Source organism: Psammomys obesus, unplaced genomic scaffold, assembly GCF_907164565.1.
Source record: "Psammomys obesus unplaced genomic scaffold, mPsaObe1.curated_primary_1811, whole genome shotgun sequence".
Taxonomy (NCBI): domain Eukaryota; kingdom Metazoa; phylum Chordata; class Mammalia; order Rodentia; family Muridae; genus Psammomys; species Psammomys obesus.
The window spans coordinates 5,596,715-5,612,606 of NW_026592732.1; the positions used below are offsets into that span (position 1 = coordinate 5,596,715).

Below are 15,892 nucleotides of genomic sequence, written 5' to 3' on the forward strand. Positions count from 1 at the left end.
GTAAAAATGAACAAAAGAAAACCGGAAATGAAGAACAGTAGATGGGGGGGGGTGCTTAGGAAGAAAGGACTGCAACTATGAAAGGAACTATGTGTCTTGGCCATGTCAATGTCACTATTCTGTTTTGATATCATACTAAAATTTTATAAAACGTTATCACTGGAGGAAACTGGACCAAAGACATATGGAAAACTCACAATTGCCAATAAATTTGCAATCACTTCTTAAGAAAGTGTTGAGTATATCTTTAAGTATTTTACATAATTTTTATAGGTAAAGACAAGTTATATTTAGTATTTTTACTTTCCAATCTCTGCATTTTTAAATCACTGAGGTTAAAATTGTATTACTTCAGTGAAAAGAGTTGAATTTCAAAAAAGTTATCACAGTGAACAGTGGAGAAGTTATAAAGTCTTCAATAGAATTCACCAATGTTACCTATCAGAGCCCACTTACTGTACACTGCATGTATGTATGAGAAAAAAAAAACAGCAAATAAATCAATGAGGAAACAGTAACTAAAAGAATTAGAGAAAAGACATAAAGAGGACAATAAAGCAGAATAGCTCAAGTAATATATACAGTAATATAACAGCACTGGAGATTTCATGCTATACCAATAATTCTATTGTACAAGATCAAACTACCTTCATCAATGGGTATAAAAGCTTAAAATGTGAAGTGATTCTAGAAAGATTTACATTAAAAAATTAGGAATTTTCCTACTGTGTAACTCTGACCATTCTCTTTCTGACCCTGACTTTGACAGTATCTCCTCAGTTCCAAGCCCATATCCATGCTCAGATACCTGCCTAGATAATCTAACAGTTTTCTACTGTGGTTTTTATCCACTTATAAGTGAGTATATGCCATGAGTATCTTTCTGCTTCTGGGAGAGCTCACCCAGGATGATTTTTTTTCTAGTTCCCACCATTTGCCTGCAAACCTCATGATTTCCTTGTTTTTAATTGCTGAGTAGTATTCCATTGGGTAAATGTACAATTTCTGTATCCATTCCTCAGTTGAGGGACATCTGGGTTGTTTCTAGATTTTGGCTATTAGGAATAAATGAAAATGGTTGAGCAAATGTCCTTGGTTTTTGCCTCTAGTCTCTTTTGTTTTCATCTGCTGCTTCTTTGGTATAATAAGCTAAGATATAAATTTGATCATTGAACAGCTCTACTTTTGTTTCTTTATTATAATCTAAAGATCATTTCTTTATGATCTAGCACAGGGCAAATTCTTTAATTTTTTTGATTCGTATACATATCATTTCACAAATTATCTCCTGTCATCTGATACTCATCCACATTTTCCCACATAACACCCATATACATACATATTCTGTCACATTTTATTACATTAGACTTTTCTTGTCTTCTTCTGGCTCCCTAAAGCATGCCTCCTTTCATATTTCTTGGCTAACATGTGGCTAACTATTCTAAGAACTCTTCCTGTCCTATAGTCTATAATATGTGCTTCTGTCCTACTTCATAAGCGAGTCAAACACAGTATTATTTTTTGTTCTTTTCTAAAAAAAAAAAAAGTCAGTTTATTTACTTTACATCCCAAGGGTGCATTCCCAAAGGGAAAGCTCTCCTTTCCCCTCTCCAGCACATCAAGTCACATCAGGACTGAGCACATCCTCATCCCCTCACCACAGTGTTACTGTCATCTCTCATTACTGCACTATCAACAATTTGAAGGTAAAAATCACATTTTTAATTTTTTAATCTTCTAGAATATAAAATCTTAAAGATTCCTAGTCTATGACATTTTAAACAGTTAAAGAGAATTTCCAAAGATAACTGAAATAATGGCAGGTGTTTTCCCTCTATCTGAAGGGAAAATAGTAAATACTAAAACCCCTACACTTCTTTGACTTCAACTTGAGTAGACAATAAACTAGATAAAAGACTACAATAATTTTTATTAACACTTTTTATATGCCTTGTATAGTCTTCAGGAGTCAAAAACAGAAACATACAAACAAAAACCAAAATAAACTTCATTAAATAATTTCAACATTGTTGGAGAAAGAACAGATTAAGCTCAAGAGAAATACAAAGCCAGGAAAAAAAATACAGGTAAACAATTTCATATTCCCCAAATGGGATTTGTAGCATATGCCCAATGATGTAGTTAATAAACTCTAGGGGTTTTCTACTGCCATGGACTACAGGAATATGGGTAAGGCTGTAACAAAAAATTTTAAGAAATGGATAACAACTCTGTCTTAAAAGTTTAATAAAAAAATTAACAATCAGGTGCTGAGACGGCTTAGCATTCCCTGAGGACTGGGAATTTCGTTCCAAACACCGCCATGGTGGGTCACAATCTGTCACTTAGTTTCATGGAGTCTGACAGCTTCTTGTGGCCTTGTGAGCACCAGGCACGCACACAGTGCACTTACGTACATCCAGACAAACATTCATACGCACTGAAACCAAAAACTGTACCTGTAAAAATTTAATAATCAAAAATCCCCAAATGTGAAGAAGTGACTGGATATTTTTCATTTTACTTCATTTTAGTTTATACTCTCCACAGAAAGTTTTTTGGTAATGGATTATAAAATTTGACTTTAACATTCTACCAGTATTCATCTCTCCCCTCTTTTTGTAACTGAATGAATGGTAGCACATAAAAAATTATGTAAGTTGACTAGTAAATCAAATTACAGTCTATTTGAAGTTAAATACTTGTTGATCTTTTAATTATGATACAAACCCCAAAAATTAATGCATTAATGCATAAAATTACTACATTAATGCATTTTGTAGTAATTTTAATAAACATTTGTGACACTGTAACAATCTGTTGTGTATCAAGAAAAAACTGTGATGGTCACAACCAATGAACTAGAAAATAGACTTGGTCCTTTAGGCAGAAAAAGAAAATTTACAAACTCATAAGACTCCTTATCATTTTTTCTATAAATAAACCATGATCAATGACTCAAGTCTATGGAACACTATAAAGTAGAGAAACTATTAAAATAACTTAACTTCTATATTTCTGGATAAAATACAATTACTTACTTTCTTCTCCGTTTTGACTCCTTGAAATATTTACGTGCTCGATTCCGACATATTTTTTGTTGCTGTAGTAGTATTTGGCGTTCTTCCTCTAAATTTTTCTCAAGATGGATTTTCATATCTCTAGTGATGCCATTTAGTTAAGAACAACAGTTTATATCTTTAGTGTGTAGTATCAAGTAATAAAGTAGAACCTCATGGTAGTGACATCATAAGGCTTCTGTGGGACAACTACATATTCGTGATAGCACATGACGAGCAAAAGTGATGCATGTATATATGCGCGTATACATATGCGTGCGCGTGTGCGCGCGCGCACACACACACACACACTTGGTATAAGGATTTAAGGTATTCTTCACTTGCCCTGAGGGGAAATTAACTTACTTTTAGAAATCAGAAACTTAGATAATGAAAGTGAATATTGTTCATTATACATATATTTGGAGACTTCACTAGTACGGTTACCTTCTCAGGCATAAATGAAATAAGGAAATGAAAATTTTAATAACAGGTTACATGAGTTAAATGCTTCAATGGATCTTTTAGTCTACAGTGTAAAATTTATATCTAAAGATAAGCAATAAACTACAATGTTTGGGAATGTGGCCTTTCTCTCCAAAGATCCTTGTTAGTAGCTCATGAAAAGATATGAGCCAACTATGTCATCATGTGCTTATAAAAATTTTCTAGAGGAAGCTGAGTACTTTGGTGGCCCTAATAATTTGAAGTTTACATAAAAGTAAACATTCTTTAAGCTGCACTGACACGGTTAATTGGCTTTTCCAATTTATTTGGGTTTTGACTGTTACCATATTTATCACAATATTGTTTTTTTCATGATTTTGAATTTTAATAAATGATCAAGAATTACTACTTAACTCAGTGTTTTTCAACCTTCCTAATGCTGCAATCCTTTAATATAGTTCATGCTATGGTGACCCCTAACCATAAAATTATTTTTGTTGCTACTCCATAACTGTAATTTTGTTACTGCTATGAATTGTAATGTAAATATCTGATATGTAGGACATCTGTTACATGACACCTATGAAAGGGTCATTCGACCCCTGAAGGGTCTCATCCCACAGGCTGAGAACCACTGACTTAATTCTTTAGCTCCTCAATATGAGATCTGGATATAAGTGAGATTACAGCCAAAGTTACAAATTGTATAGCATGAGTACTTGTCTATTTTATAGTAAACAACTGTTTAAAAGCTTTTCCCCAAAAACTGAGGTCCAAGTGAGTTATTATTGATAATGTAGACTGTAATAAACATATATAACAATATTATGCTATATACGATTTTTAAATTCAAAATGTGTTCATTTTAGGATCCTATAGTGTTTTGGCATCAATATCATAAAGAAACTATGTTATACATTTCAAAATAATCATATTTACTTGAACTTTTTGTTTGAGCCTCTTTTGTTTTGTTTTGATGAGACAGTGTTTTTCTGTGTAGGATTGGCTGTCTACAAAGCCTCACTTTGTAGATGAGGCTGGCCTCGAACTCACAGAGATCTGCCTGACTCTGCCTCCCTGAGTACTGGGATAACAGGCCTGTGCCACAGCACCTGGCTGTTTGAGCCTTTTATAATGGGAGAGCACCGCTTTTAATTGTTTTGTCATTTTACAAACTTTCTTCCTCTATATGCTAGAATTCATTTTGCCTTCATTTCAACTAAAATTTTGTACCACATCAACACAAACTCAAAGACACACATATAATATCTTTAAAGGTGTCTTCTGAAGGATTTGTAAAAATTATTAAAAGGAAATTTGGTTTTTAGCAGCACAGAAACAGCTCTAGCTATACCTTTTTCTTCTCTAGTTGAACATTTTACTAGATCCAGACTTCAAGAAGATGATTAGCTGTTAAAAGTTACAAGTCAGCAGTAGAAGAAAGTACAATGTTCTCCTTTCAAGAGAACACTGGAAAAAAAAAAAAAAAGACAAAATAACAACAACAAAAAAAGGGGGATTGGGGATTTAGCTCAGTAGTAGAGCGCTTACTAGAGGCCCTAGGTTTGGTCCTCAGCTCTGAAAAAAAAAAAAAAAAAATATATATATATATATATGTGTGTGTGTGTGTGTGTGTGTGTGTGTCAAGAGAACAGTGCAGGAGGGAGAAGGCTAATTTACTTCAGGTTGGATGAAAAGGACAGGGAATAATACATCAGGTGGGAACAACTTTGTTCAATATGTTTAAGATCTTATCCCAAGAACATACAGAAAAATTATAAATGTAATCTGACACCTGAATTTAGCCAGGTAATTCTATTACATATAAAATCTAGTTCATATAGTAGTGTATATACTACATATAACACAAATAATAGTACAGTATGATTTTATTTACTACACTATAAAAATGTTTTTATTGTTTCATCATTTAAAAAAAGGCACAAAAATGGTAGTGAAGTTTGAAGATTTTAGATTCTTAAAATTTTTGTATGTATCATCATAACAATTAGCCCTAAATTTCTATCCCACAGAATGTAATTTTTATATTGTTAATATTAAAAAAAATAACAACACTGTGGGCATTCACCTCATTTAGTCTTTTTCTCCAATTAGGTTATCTACACAAGTACCTATTTATCATAACGTACTTCCTTTCCAGATGTATAAAACACTTTCGACTTAAACACCCTTAATCTCTTAGAGCTTGGACTACATCAGTACTTTTAAAATTTATTTATCTCCGTACTCTTACTTGCTTGGTTCAAAGTTCCTCTCACATAAATTAAAAACGGAATGTCACTAATAGAAATAAGATGAGAGATTGGTGCTTTGTCAATGAGCCATTTCTTTGTATTTTGATTTAGAGACAAATTAGAACAACATAGTAAGACTTTAGTGTATAAGAAGATAAAACGCCAGTCAAACGGAGGTGGCGAATGCCCTTAATTCCTGCACTTGGGAGGCAGAGGCAGGCATTTCTGTGAGTCCAAGGGCAGCCTGGTCTACAGAGCTAGTTCCAGGACGGCCAGCGTTACACAAAGAAACCCTGGGTTGGTGGTAGGTGGGGGAAGGAAAAGAAAAAAGATACAATGTGAAGAGTGAAGAGTCAAATTTGTAAGACAGTAACATTTACTTCAGAGCACATTTCCGAGAAGGCAGTTTGTGACAGCAGCAATAGCAAAAGACAAGACAAAAGCTAGCAGCTGCTCCTGCAGGCTGCTCTCCAGAATAATACAGAACAGAACCAGGGATGGGGCCTGGGATGTGCCATCGAGGGAGGGTGTTTTGGCATTAATGGAGGCCTAACATACCTGTTTTCTGCAGTAGATTTGCATTAGAACCCAGAGTCAGGTCTGCAGAAGAGGAGACCCTCAGTAAAAACTGATTATTTGCTGTTAAAATTGTAAGAATATATACATACATACACACATATATTCATAAACACATATGTATGTATGTAAGGGACCTAGGGGGCTAAGGAAAAGGAGAGACAGTGGTAGTGGTGGGAGGGACCCAGGTTTGACTTGGAAGAAGCAGAAGCGACTCCATTCATTCCCTGAGAAAAACACAATGACTATACAATATCACCAGGAGGCAAAGTCTTTTGGAAATGCAAAGGCTAAATTTCTAGTCATCATACCGTTCTCTGGGAGAATGAAAAACGCTGTACATACTTTTAACACAAAGCTTGATGACATTTCCACACACAACGTTACCAACAGTAACATCAAATGAGAGTTCAACTATTTCTTAGGGAAAAATCGGACACAATCCAGATTGTCAAGGTTCTGGTCCCTGCTTTTCCTTTCGTCTGACAACTGAGTGGGCACAGACAGGAAACAAAACGATCAATCGGAACGTGCTAGGGTCCCGAGGCTCCGGGAAGGGTGCGGGGTTAACTACTGAGGAGCACAAGGTTTCACTCTGTGTGCATCTTCCCTGCGCAAGGAGCACGACTCAGCGCGGAGGGTCTCTGTGAGCAGAGCGTCTAAGGCTATCCATAATTCGAGAAGGACCGACGCACTGGGGAAGTCACAAAGATGTGACAGGCCGGTCGAAGCGTGGGCAGAACGGGAGGCAGGGGAAGCGGTGGCAAACGGGGAGAAGGCGACCCTGCGGGTCGGGGGTGGGTGACGGCCGCGCCAAACCTCCCTTGCCAGTTTCCCCCGGCCCTGCGCGCCTGCGTGCCCCCGGGCGCCCCCCGGGCCCGCGGCGGGAAGGATACAGGTAGCCGGCGGGGCGCGGCCGCCCGCTGCCGTCCCGGACGCCCGGCGGTTCCGAGGGGCCGGCGCCCAGGCCCGCGCCTGCGCTCTGGGCTCCCGGCCTGGCCGCCGGCATCCTCACCTCCGCGCCGCCCGCATGGCCGCTCGGCCTCCCTCCGCCACTCCCGGGCTCCGGGCCCCGCGTCACGAGCGTCACAGGGTCGGCCGCGGCAGTCCCGGCTTCGCGGCGGCCCCGGCGACGATGGCGGTGAGGGCGGCGACCTCGCGGGGCTGCGGCGGACGTGGCGGCCGCGACCCCGCCGCAGCCATCTTGACAACCAACCGACGCCGCGTCCTTCGCGACGGAAACCAGGCGGAACGCGGGGCGGAGCTGCGAGGGCGGAGGCGCGCCGGGGCGTGCGCAGGGGAGGCCTCACAAAGCCGAGGCCAGCCGAGGCGAGCTGAGGTTAACTAACCAAGCAGAAGTAAACTGAGGCAAGCCAAGGCGAGAGGAAGTGAAAGGGGGTAACTGAGCTAAACGGAAGGAAGTTGAAAGAAACTGAGGCAAGCGGGGTTAAACAGGTACACTGAGGTGAGATGAGGCAAAACGGAGGCAAGTCGAGGCGTGGTGAGGTTAGAAAGGCTAGCTGAGGTTAAACTGAGTTCAGCAGGGCCAAGCTGACACAGACAGAAGTAAAAAGGAGGTACATCACGGCGTGATGAGGTAAACTGAGGCGATGTCAGGTTAAACTGAATTATGCAGAGGCAAACTGAGGTACACCGGGGTGAAATGAGGCAAGCTGAGGTTAAAGTGAATTAAGTGGAGGCGAACTGAGGGTACGTTGGACTAAAAAAGTAAGCTGAAGTAATGAGGTAAACTGAGGCAAGCTGATGGTAAACAAAAATAAAGTGAGGTAAACTGAGGTATACTGATATTAACTAAGGTAAACTGAGGTGAGTTGAGGTTACAGATTAGTTGAAGCAAGCTGAGGTAGAACTGAAGTAAACTGAGGCAGGTAAGACAAATTGAGTTGGGGGAATGGCAGACCCTTTATTTCTGGGACTCGAAGTTGTGAGAGCACACAGCTGAACTATGCTTTAGCGCTTGATTTGGTTCTCCTATTTTATGAATGTTTTCTTGAGAGTATTAACAGATGAAATACAGTGAATGGAAAATGCCTTGATATGGGCAAATATTACAGACAGTCTGGAAATGATTATTTGGGGCATAATTTGTTAGGTATGGAGGAGTCCTGTGCCGAATTTTAGGTGGTGAGACTTTCTGGGTACCACTTTCTTCAAAACCACTTTTTAAAAAAAAGAGGAAGAAGAAAAGAAAAAAGGAAAGCTTTGCAAAGTGGAAAATTTCTTTCCCTACTTGCCCTCATCCATGTCTCGATACTTCTACCATACTCTCTGTACTGCCCTACTTATAAAGACTTCACTTCAAAAGATCCTTATGGTTGTTGCTTGGCTGCCAGATTCTGCAAATGGACCATCACAGCAAAAGCAGCTGTGATGAAGTCCAGATTTAGCTTAATAATCTCCTGGGAAGATATGCCACAAGAGATCAGTGTATTGAAATGGTTTCTGTGTGGAAAATTAAACGGAGTTTTGAACCATTAGGTTAATGGCTATGTAAGTGAACATTTGGAAAAAAGCTGAGCCTTTTTGTTGGAGCCCATGTAAAAACAAATTTTGACTGGATCTTAGTCACTTACATTTTTAATATTTTTGTGCATAAAAATTTCGAGATTTCTAGGAGAATGTACAGACCAAAGAAAGATGACTAACTCACCATTCGATTAACTTTGCCTTTGTGAACATCCAACAATTCAAATAATAAACATTTTTTAACAGAAACTATTTAAAATGAATTTTTTAAAATGGAGATATAATTATTCTAATTGGAATGTGTTCAGGGCACTGAGCTTTTTAAAGCACCACAAGTCCAGTTTTGATTTTAAATGCAAAATGCCTAAGTCTCATTCACTCTCATGGCAAGAAGACAAAACAAACATATAATCCTAACAAAGAAAGGACAAACATGTATGCTTGGACGATTAGTTATGTTGGCAACATTTTGAATGCTCTAGCCATAAGCATTGGCCTTGATTCTGTTCCCAGTGCTATCCTTAGAACTCCGTCTCTCCAGGACTAGTTTGAACCATAGCAAAGTAGGGCACTGTAAAAGGCAAAGAAAAGTGAGAAGTTTATGGTTGCTATGTGCAATATTTGCATTTTAGCCTTCGTGAAAGTTTTGCTTAGACTGTCTTATTTAGTAAGTGGAAAACCCTAGCCACATTGCTCTATTTTTGCATGGTATATTAATTAATATTAAAAGGCAGGATTTCACATCCGCATGGTTATCCAGTTATCTCAGCACTTGGGTGATGGGGTCAGGAGGATCAGTAATTCAAGATCATGCTGAGCTACATAGCAAAATTGACACCAGCCTGTGAAACCTGGGAACCTGTCTAAAAAACCCGCACACACACAAAAAGCATGATTTGTTCTCAATCATCTACAAATATGCTTGCTCATATGATTATTTTTTATTTAAGTGTTGCTTTACAAAGGCAATCAAAAATAAAGAAAAATTAACTTGGGGTTATTATTTTAAAAAGTTACAAGTTTGTTGACTTATTTTTTGTTGTTGTTGTTCTTCAAAATATTAAGCAGGTTTTCTATGTCCTATAAGAGAGTCAGTCCTAGATTTTAAAACAGAGGGAGTTGGGAAGCATTAAGGTTAAGGATGAAATAGACTTCGATAATAGATAACTTGAGGGTCTTAATCAAGCTTATATTTTTCCAGGAAAGGCAAAATAATAAAGATTCAAGTAATAAAGAATAAAATGGGCTGAGGGAGGGTTTAGACTGTAAAATGTTTGTAAACCAGGAGCTGTGTTCAGATCCTCAGCACCCGCAGAAAAAGGTAGGGGTGGTGTGCGGTAGTCCTGGCACTGGGAAAGTTGTGGTGCTGGGGAAGAGGAGGAGGTAGATCCTGGGGCATGCTGACCAGCCAGGCTAGCTGAATTGGCAAGCTCCAGGTTCCGTTAGGAACCCTTGTTTCAAAAAACTAAGGTGGAGAGTGCTGGAGGACACCTGGTATCAACCTCTGGCTTCTGCAAACATTTGTGTGTACCTATGGCTTATGGACACACACACCCAGGGGTGGAGGGACAAAAACACTATTGTTTTGTCATAAAAGACATGCTGATTAAGTATAATGCCTATTTTTAAAATGCTTCCTAATACAACTCATGTATTAGGATTATGTATGTATGTATATATGTGTCTGTGTATCTATCTCTCACATTACATCTATATGCCAAGTACTTTGTAGTTACTGGGAATTTGGTGGTAAGTAAAACTTCAGAACAGGTCTACAGAAATGGCTTGGTGGTGGAGACCACATACTGTTCTTGAAGAGGACCAGAATTTGATTTCTGCCATCCACACCAGTGGTTTACAACCACTCATAAGTGCAGGTTGAGGGAGATCTGATGTGTTTGGCCTATGCAGGTGCCTGTCCAGACATCCACATAATTTTAAAAAAGTAAAAATTAAAAAAATTCAAAATGTTATGGATCTGAAGTTTATATTGAATTTTCTTTCTCAGTAGACCATATTAGGTACCAAAATGTAATTTAGAAAAAAATGTAGATGTGGGGACAGAAAGATCAATGCAGATCTATTTAAGATAGAATGCTCAAGAATGGCCTCTAAAGATGAGAAAATAGATTTGAACTAAAGAAAGAGATTGTGACTCAGATATTTGGATGATGAGCTTAAAAAATACATAGCCCAAGTTTGGTAAGGTCTTCTAAGGGTCTAAAGTAAAGCTAACTTTTATGGACATTTGGGAGTTTTGAGTTAATATCACCTAACTTTTAGAAGTGAGAAAGCATCATTGTAGTTGCTATGGGGAAGCTATAGTCAGAAGACAGGACTAGAAACAAAGAGGAATAGCCTGAAGACTGTCACAGGGTGTTGGGGGAAATTAACAAAAAAATTTGGCTTATGATTTCAGTGTTAGAGATGACAAGTGTTTAAAATTTTGAACCTTTAGCCAATAAGGTTGATAGATGGTTGTAGCAAGTGTGACCTTCATATATGACCTTCAGGACATGGGTGATGGCTTAGCAGGTATTGCTGCTATAGAGGAAGACCTGAATGGAATCCACATGGTGGCAGGAGAGAACCTAGTTCTGAAAGCCGTCTTTTGGACTCTACAGGCATGCAAGGGCATGTTGCATGGATACGCACATGTGTGAGCCCATGCATCCCCCTCCCCAATATAATAAGCATTGTGACTTAATAAAATGGGAAGAAGTAGGAGTGGGGTGGGACCTTATCAGACCCATCCATGCTGGAATGCTGAGCAACTCAATCCTTTGTGAGCTATCTCAGCTGCTGTGATAGGAAATAATTAAGGGTTAAAGAAAGGAATAAGAGGTTTCAACTTCATTAACACTACCTCATAACTATTAATAATGTTCTACTTACAAAGGATCTAAAAGCCATTTTATTGTTATAAAACTATCTCAGTGGAATACTGTACTAATAGGAAAACTTTAGACAAATTAAATTTAATAGAGTTTATTGAGCAAAATTTAATTTTTGAATCAGGTAGTCCTCAGAATCAGGAGCAGTTCAAAGAGCTTCAGCCAGCAATGTAGCCATGAGCTTTTATATGCTCCACACAGAAACAGAATTAGAGAAATCTGACTGGCACAGCTAGACCTTTTAAAAACAAGTTAAGAATGAAAGATGTATTTTATGTGTGTAAGCTTTTTTGCTTGCACGTCTGTGTACCATGTGTGTAGTAGTGCCTGTGGATCCAGAAGAGAGTATTGGATCAACTAGAATTGGAGTTATGAATGGTTGTGAGCCACCACTTAGCTTTTGGGAACTGAACCTGGATCCTTTATAAGAGCAACAAGTGCTTTTAACTGCTGAGCCATCTTTCTAGTCCTAGCTAGGCATTTGTTATATTTCTCATGATGTAATCTATTGGATGTCTGCTATTGGCTGAAGCTGAGATGTTTATATTGAACTGAAACATTGCTATTCATCACCAAAAATAATCTAGGGAAGGTTATGGTATTTTAAATAGAGGAATTCTCAAAGTATGAGTCAGCCTTACCAATGACTCCTGATTATGTAATCTAACAGCTGTTACAAACTTGCAAGTAATGTGGTAGCCTGTGATGGTCAAGTTTTTGTGTTTTCACTTTGATCTTGTTTGAAAATATTTTTTTCCCATTTTCTGAAGAAGTATTTTCTTATACCAATGAGAGTTTCCTGAGTTTATCTCTGAGAAAGCTGGGAAAGAACAAAGTATTTTAAGTTCTATCTGATTTATAGAGTACTAAAGATAATTTCTTCTTCATTTAATTTCATCCTAATTTAACTAGAAGCTTAAAATGAAAAATACATACTCATCTATTATTGACTCCACTCATATTGTCAATAGAGTTGGAACTGCATAGAGATAATGTAAAAATAAAAAGTGGCATTTCCACATATTTGATTGTTTGTTGCTTCTAACATAGTGTGTTAAGTATGAATATATTTTAATTTAATTTACATAATGATTCCAATTCTATAAAAGAGGTTGAGAGGACTTAATTCCATGAGCACCACCCAGTCCCAATCAGAGTCACATAGCCTCCATGGGCACCAGTCAATCCCAATCAAAATCATATAGCCACAGTAGAAATTCTCCTTTCTGAATTTAAAAGGAACCTGCTAGCTCCCCTCATGGTTGCCACTGTTTTGTGAATGTGGTGACCCCAGCATGCTGGAATTTTCTGCAGAATAAACACTCCTTGTTTTTGCATACCATCCGAGTCTGGGGTCTTTCTTTGGGTATTCATGGACCCTGACATTTGGGGGCTTGTCTGGGATTGCTGTGGACCACTACCTAGACTAGTTGAGTGTTCAAACAGACCATTTTTCCACCTGGCTGATCCGTAAGTTTTTGGGTGCCCTGTGTCTGGTATGTTGTCTCTCTATTCTGATAACTGCTTGAGTGTAATCTGGAGGCTGAAGGGGACTCAGTGGATGTGCACACAGTCCAGTGGCCAGGGGTGACAGAGGATGCTCCCAACCCCTGGAAAGGGTCCTCAGGTCCTCTTGGTTCTGGGAGAATTTGAAAATTTTCATCTGGTTCTGGTTGAATTTGGAGATTCTCATCTGGTTTCTGAGCCTGTGTTAGGTCTCTTCTCTTGTGCACAGAGAGTGAGACTAGGGGACACTGATTTCTGGTTTTTCTTTCATTTTCCCAGGAATGTCTGTCTGTGTCAGTTTGAGAGTGTCTTCATCCTCATCATTGTCTTGCTGTCGGTTTTTCTGGTTTCAATCATGGGTCAGGCTTTATTTACACCCCGAGTCTAGTGCTGGATCACTTCAGGGATTTCCACCCGGTTGCAGATAATTTAGGTTTTGTCATTCGCCCAGGTAAATTAACTATCTTTCGTAGGAAAGAATGGCCTGTGTTCAAGGTGGGCTGCTTGGAAGATGGGATGTTCTACTTGTCTACCATTTAGAGAGTAAAAGCCTTGGTTTATGAGAATCCAGGACACCTGGGCCAGATTAACAATATCACCACCTAGGAGTACCTGGTCGACTGCCCCTGTCTTGGCTCAAACCTTTTCTGAACCCTGAATCTTCTATACTCCTGGTTTGAGAGGTGCTGCTGCTCTGACCCCTCTACTTCCCACTTCAGCCCCAGAGGAAGACTACCTTTATCCTCTACCCTATGTCCCTGCTCTCTTGCTGGCCCCAACTCTTGCACCTTGTTCCCAGGGAGGCCACCACTGCAGGGGAAGGGGGACAGGCTCCCCCTTAACCAGACCCTCTATTGAGCCTGACAGACATTAGAGCTCCAATGGCTTGCCAGGCAGAGGCAGAATCTATTGTGGTTCTTCCCTGGAGGGCATGGGACCTGATTCTAATGGGAGACATTTCCTATTTGCCCTTTGCTAGTAATGATTTATATAGCTGGAAACACTAGAACCCTAAGTTCTGTACTCATTGACCTCTTAGATTCAGTGAAGCTGACCCACCATCCCACTTGAGATGGTTGTTAGTAGTTGCTCCAGGTCCTCTTCATTCGGAGCACCACATTCAGAGCCCAGCTCAGAAATTAGTTTTGGGTGCCAAAGTTTTACCAACTCAGGTCCATGCTGATACTAATGCAGTCTTTTCATTTGCTCTGGGATTACAGCTCTGACGCCAAAGCGAGGCACCAGGTCTACCACCAGGTACTCATGGGAGACCTCAGAGTGGCCAATAGATGGCCCACAAATATATCTAAAGTTAGATAATTCAGGGTAACAATGAGAACCCAGGTGCTTTCCTGGAGAGGCTGGTGGATGCCTATCAGAAATGCAGGAGAACCAATCAGCTATCAACATGACTTTTGTCAATCAAGCTACCCTAGATATTGATGCCAGCTCCAATGGATAGATAGATTTGCAGGTAAATAATTAACTGAGTTAGTTGCTATAGCAGAAAAAGTCTACAACAATAGGGAAACCTGAGAGGACAGACGAAACTGAGGACTGATGAAGATCCTTTTTGCTGGCCATCGTGACCAACCTGACACAAAGGAACTGAAGGATCTGGGCTATGGCAGAGGAGGAGTAAGCAGGCTCCTCCTGCGGGGAAGCTACACTCCAGGGGGAAACTCAACCTTGGCCTTCCATAGAAAAATATCAATGCTATTACTGCAAGGAAAAGGGGCATTGGAAAAAATGTTCCAAGAGATCCCAGACTGAAAAATCAAAGGTCCTGAAGCTAGAAGAATTCAGTGATTGAGGACATCAAGACTTGTGCCCCCTCCAGAGCCCTGGGTAACCTTAAAGGTGGAGGGGATGCCAGTGAATTTCTGGGTGGACACCAGAGCTCAACATTCAGTCCTAAAACAACCAATGTGATCCCTTTTAGACAAAAAGGCTGGGTTTCAGGGCACCACAGGCACCAATCCCTATCCATGGACTACCTGAGGACAGGTGGACTTGGGAATGGGATGGGTAACCCATTCATTTATGCTCATACCAGGATGCCCTTATTCTCTCCTGGGCTATGACCTTCTGACCAAAGTGGGAGCCCAAATTCATTTTGGACCAGAGGGAGTGCAGATCCTAGATGGGAAGGGTCTAATACATATTTTAACCTTGGCCCTGGAGTATAAACTTTATGCCCCATCACTTGGGACCCCTGACCCTGATGCTTTCCTGCAAGATTTGATGATGACCATTCCCGAGGTATGCTGAGACCAACTCAGCAGGACTGGTCAAACCATCCCTGTCCCCATTTATAGTGCAACTGAGGGCTAATGCCCTCTTTGCCAGGATCAGGCAATATCCCATGCCCCAAGAGGACTGTATCACACCTTACATCAACTGCCTCTAGGGAAAGGGAATCCTGGTTCCTTGCCAGTCAGTGCAGAACACCCCTCTGCTGCCAGTAAAGAAGCTACAATCCAATGAATGTCATTTGGTGCAGGACTTGAGGGAAGTCAACAAAAGGGTGGAGGATAATCACCCAACAGTGCCAAACCTGTACACCTTGTTAAGCAGCCTGCTGTGTGAACAGATGGTCTACATGGTGCTGGAGCTCAAGGATGCATTCTGCAGTTTGCCATTGGCCCCAGCCAGCCAGCCCATTTGC

General features: G+C 39.9%; 1 protein-coding gene across 2 annotated transcripts in view; it reads right to left on the reverse strand.

Moving 5' to 3' along the window:
- Positions 1 to 7,556, reverse strand: part of Cep126 (centrosomal protein 126) — a 46,051-nt gene extending 38,495 nt beyond the window's left edge. For both annotated transcript variants that reach the window (XM_055615625.1, XM_055615624.1), the window contains exons 1-2: positions 7,234 to 7,556; positions 3,042 to 3,161 (exon numbers count right to left, since the gene is read on the reverse strand). In XM_055615625.1, the coding sequence (XP_055471600.1) occupies positions 3,042 to 3,161; positions 7,234 to 7,346 (233 nt within the window). In that variant the 5' untranslated portion in view covers positions 7,347 to 7,556. The remainder of the gene's footprint in view (positions 1 to 3,041; positions 3,162 to 7,233) is intronic.
- Positions 7,557 to 15,892: the final 8,336 nt, after the last annotated feature.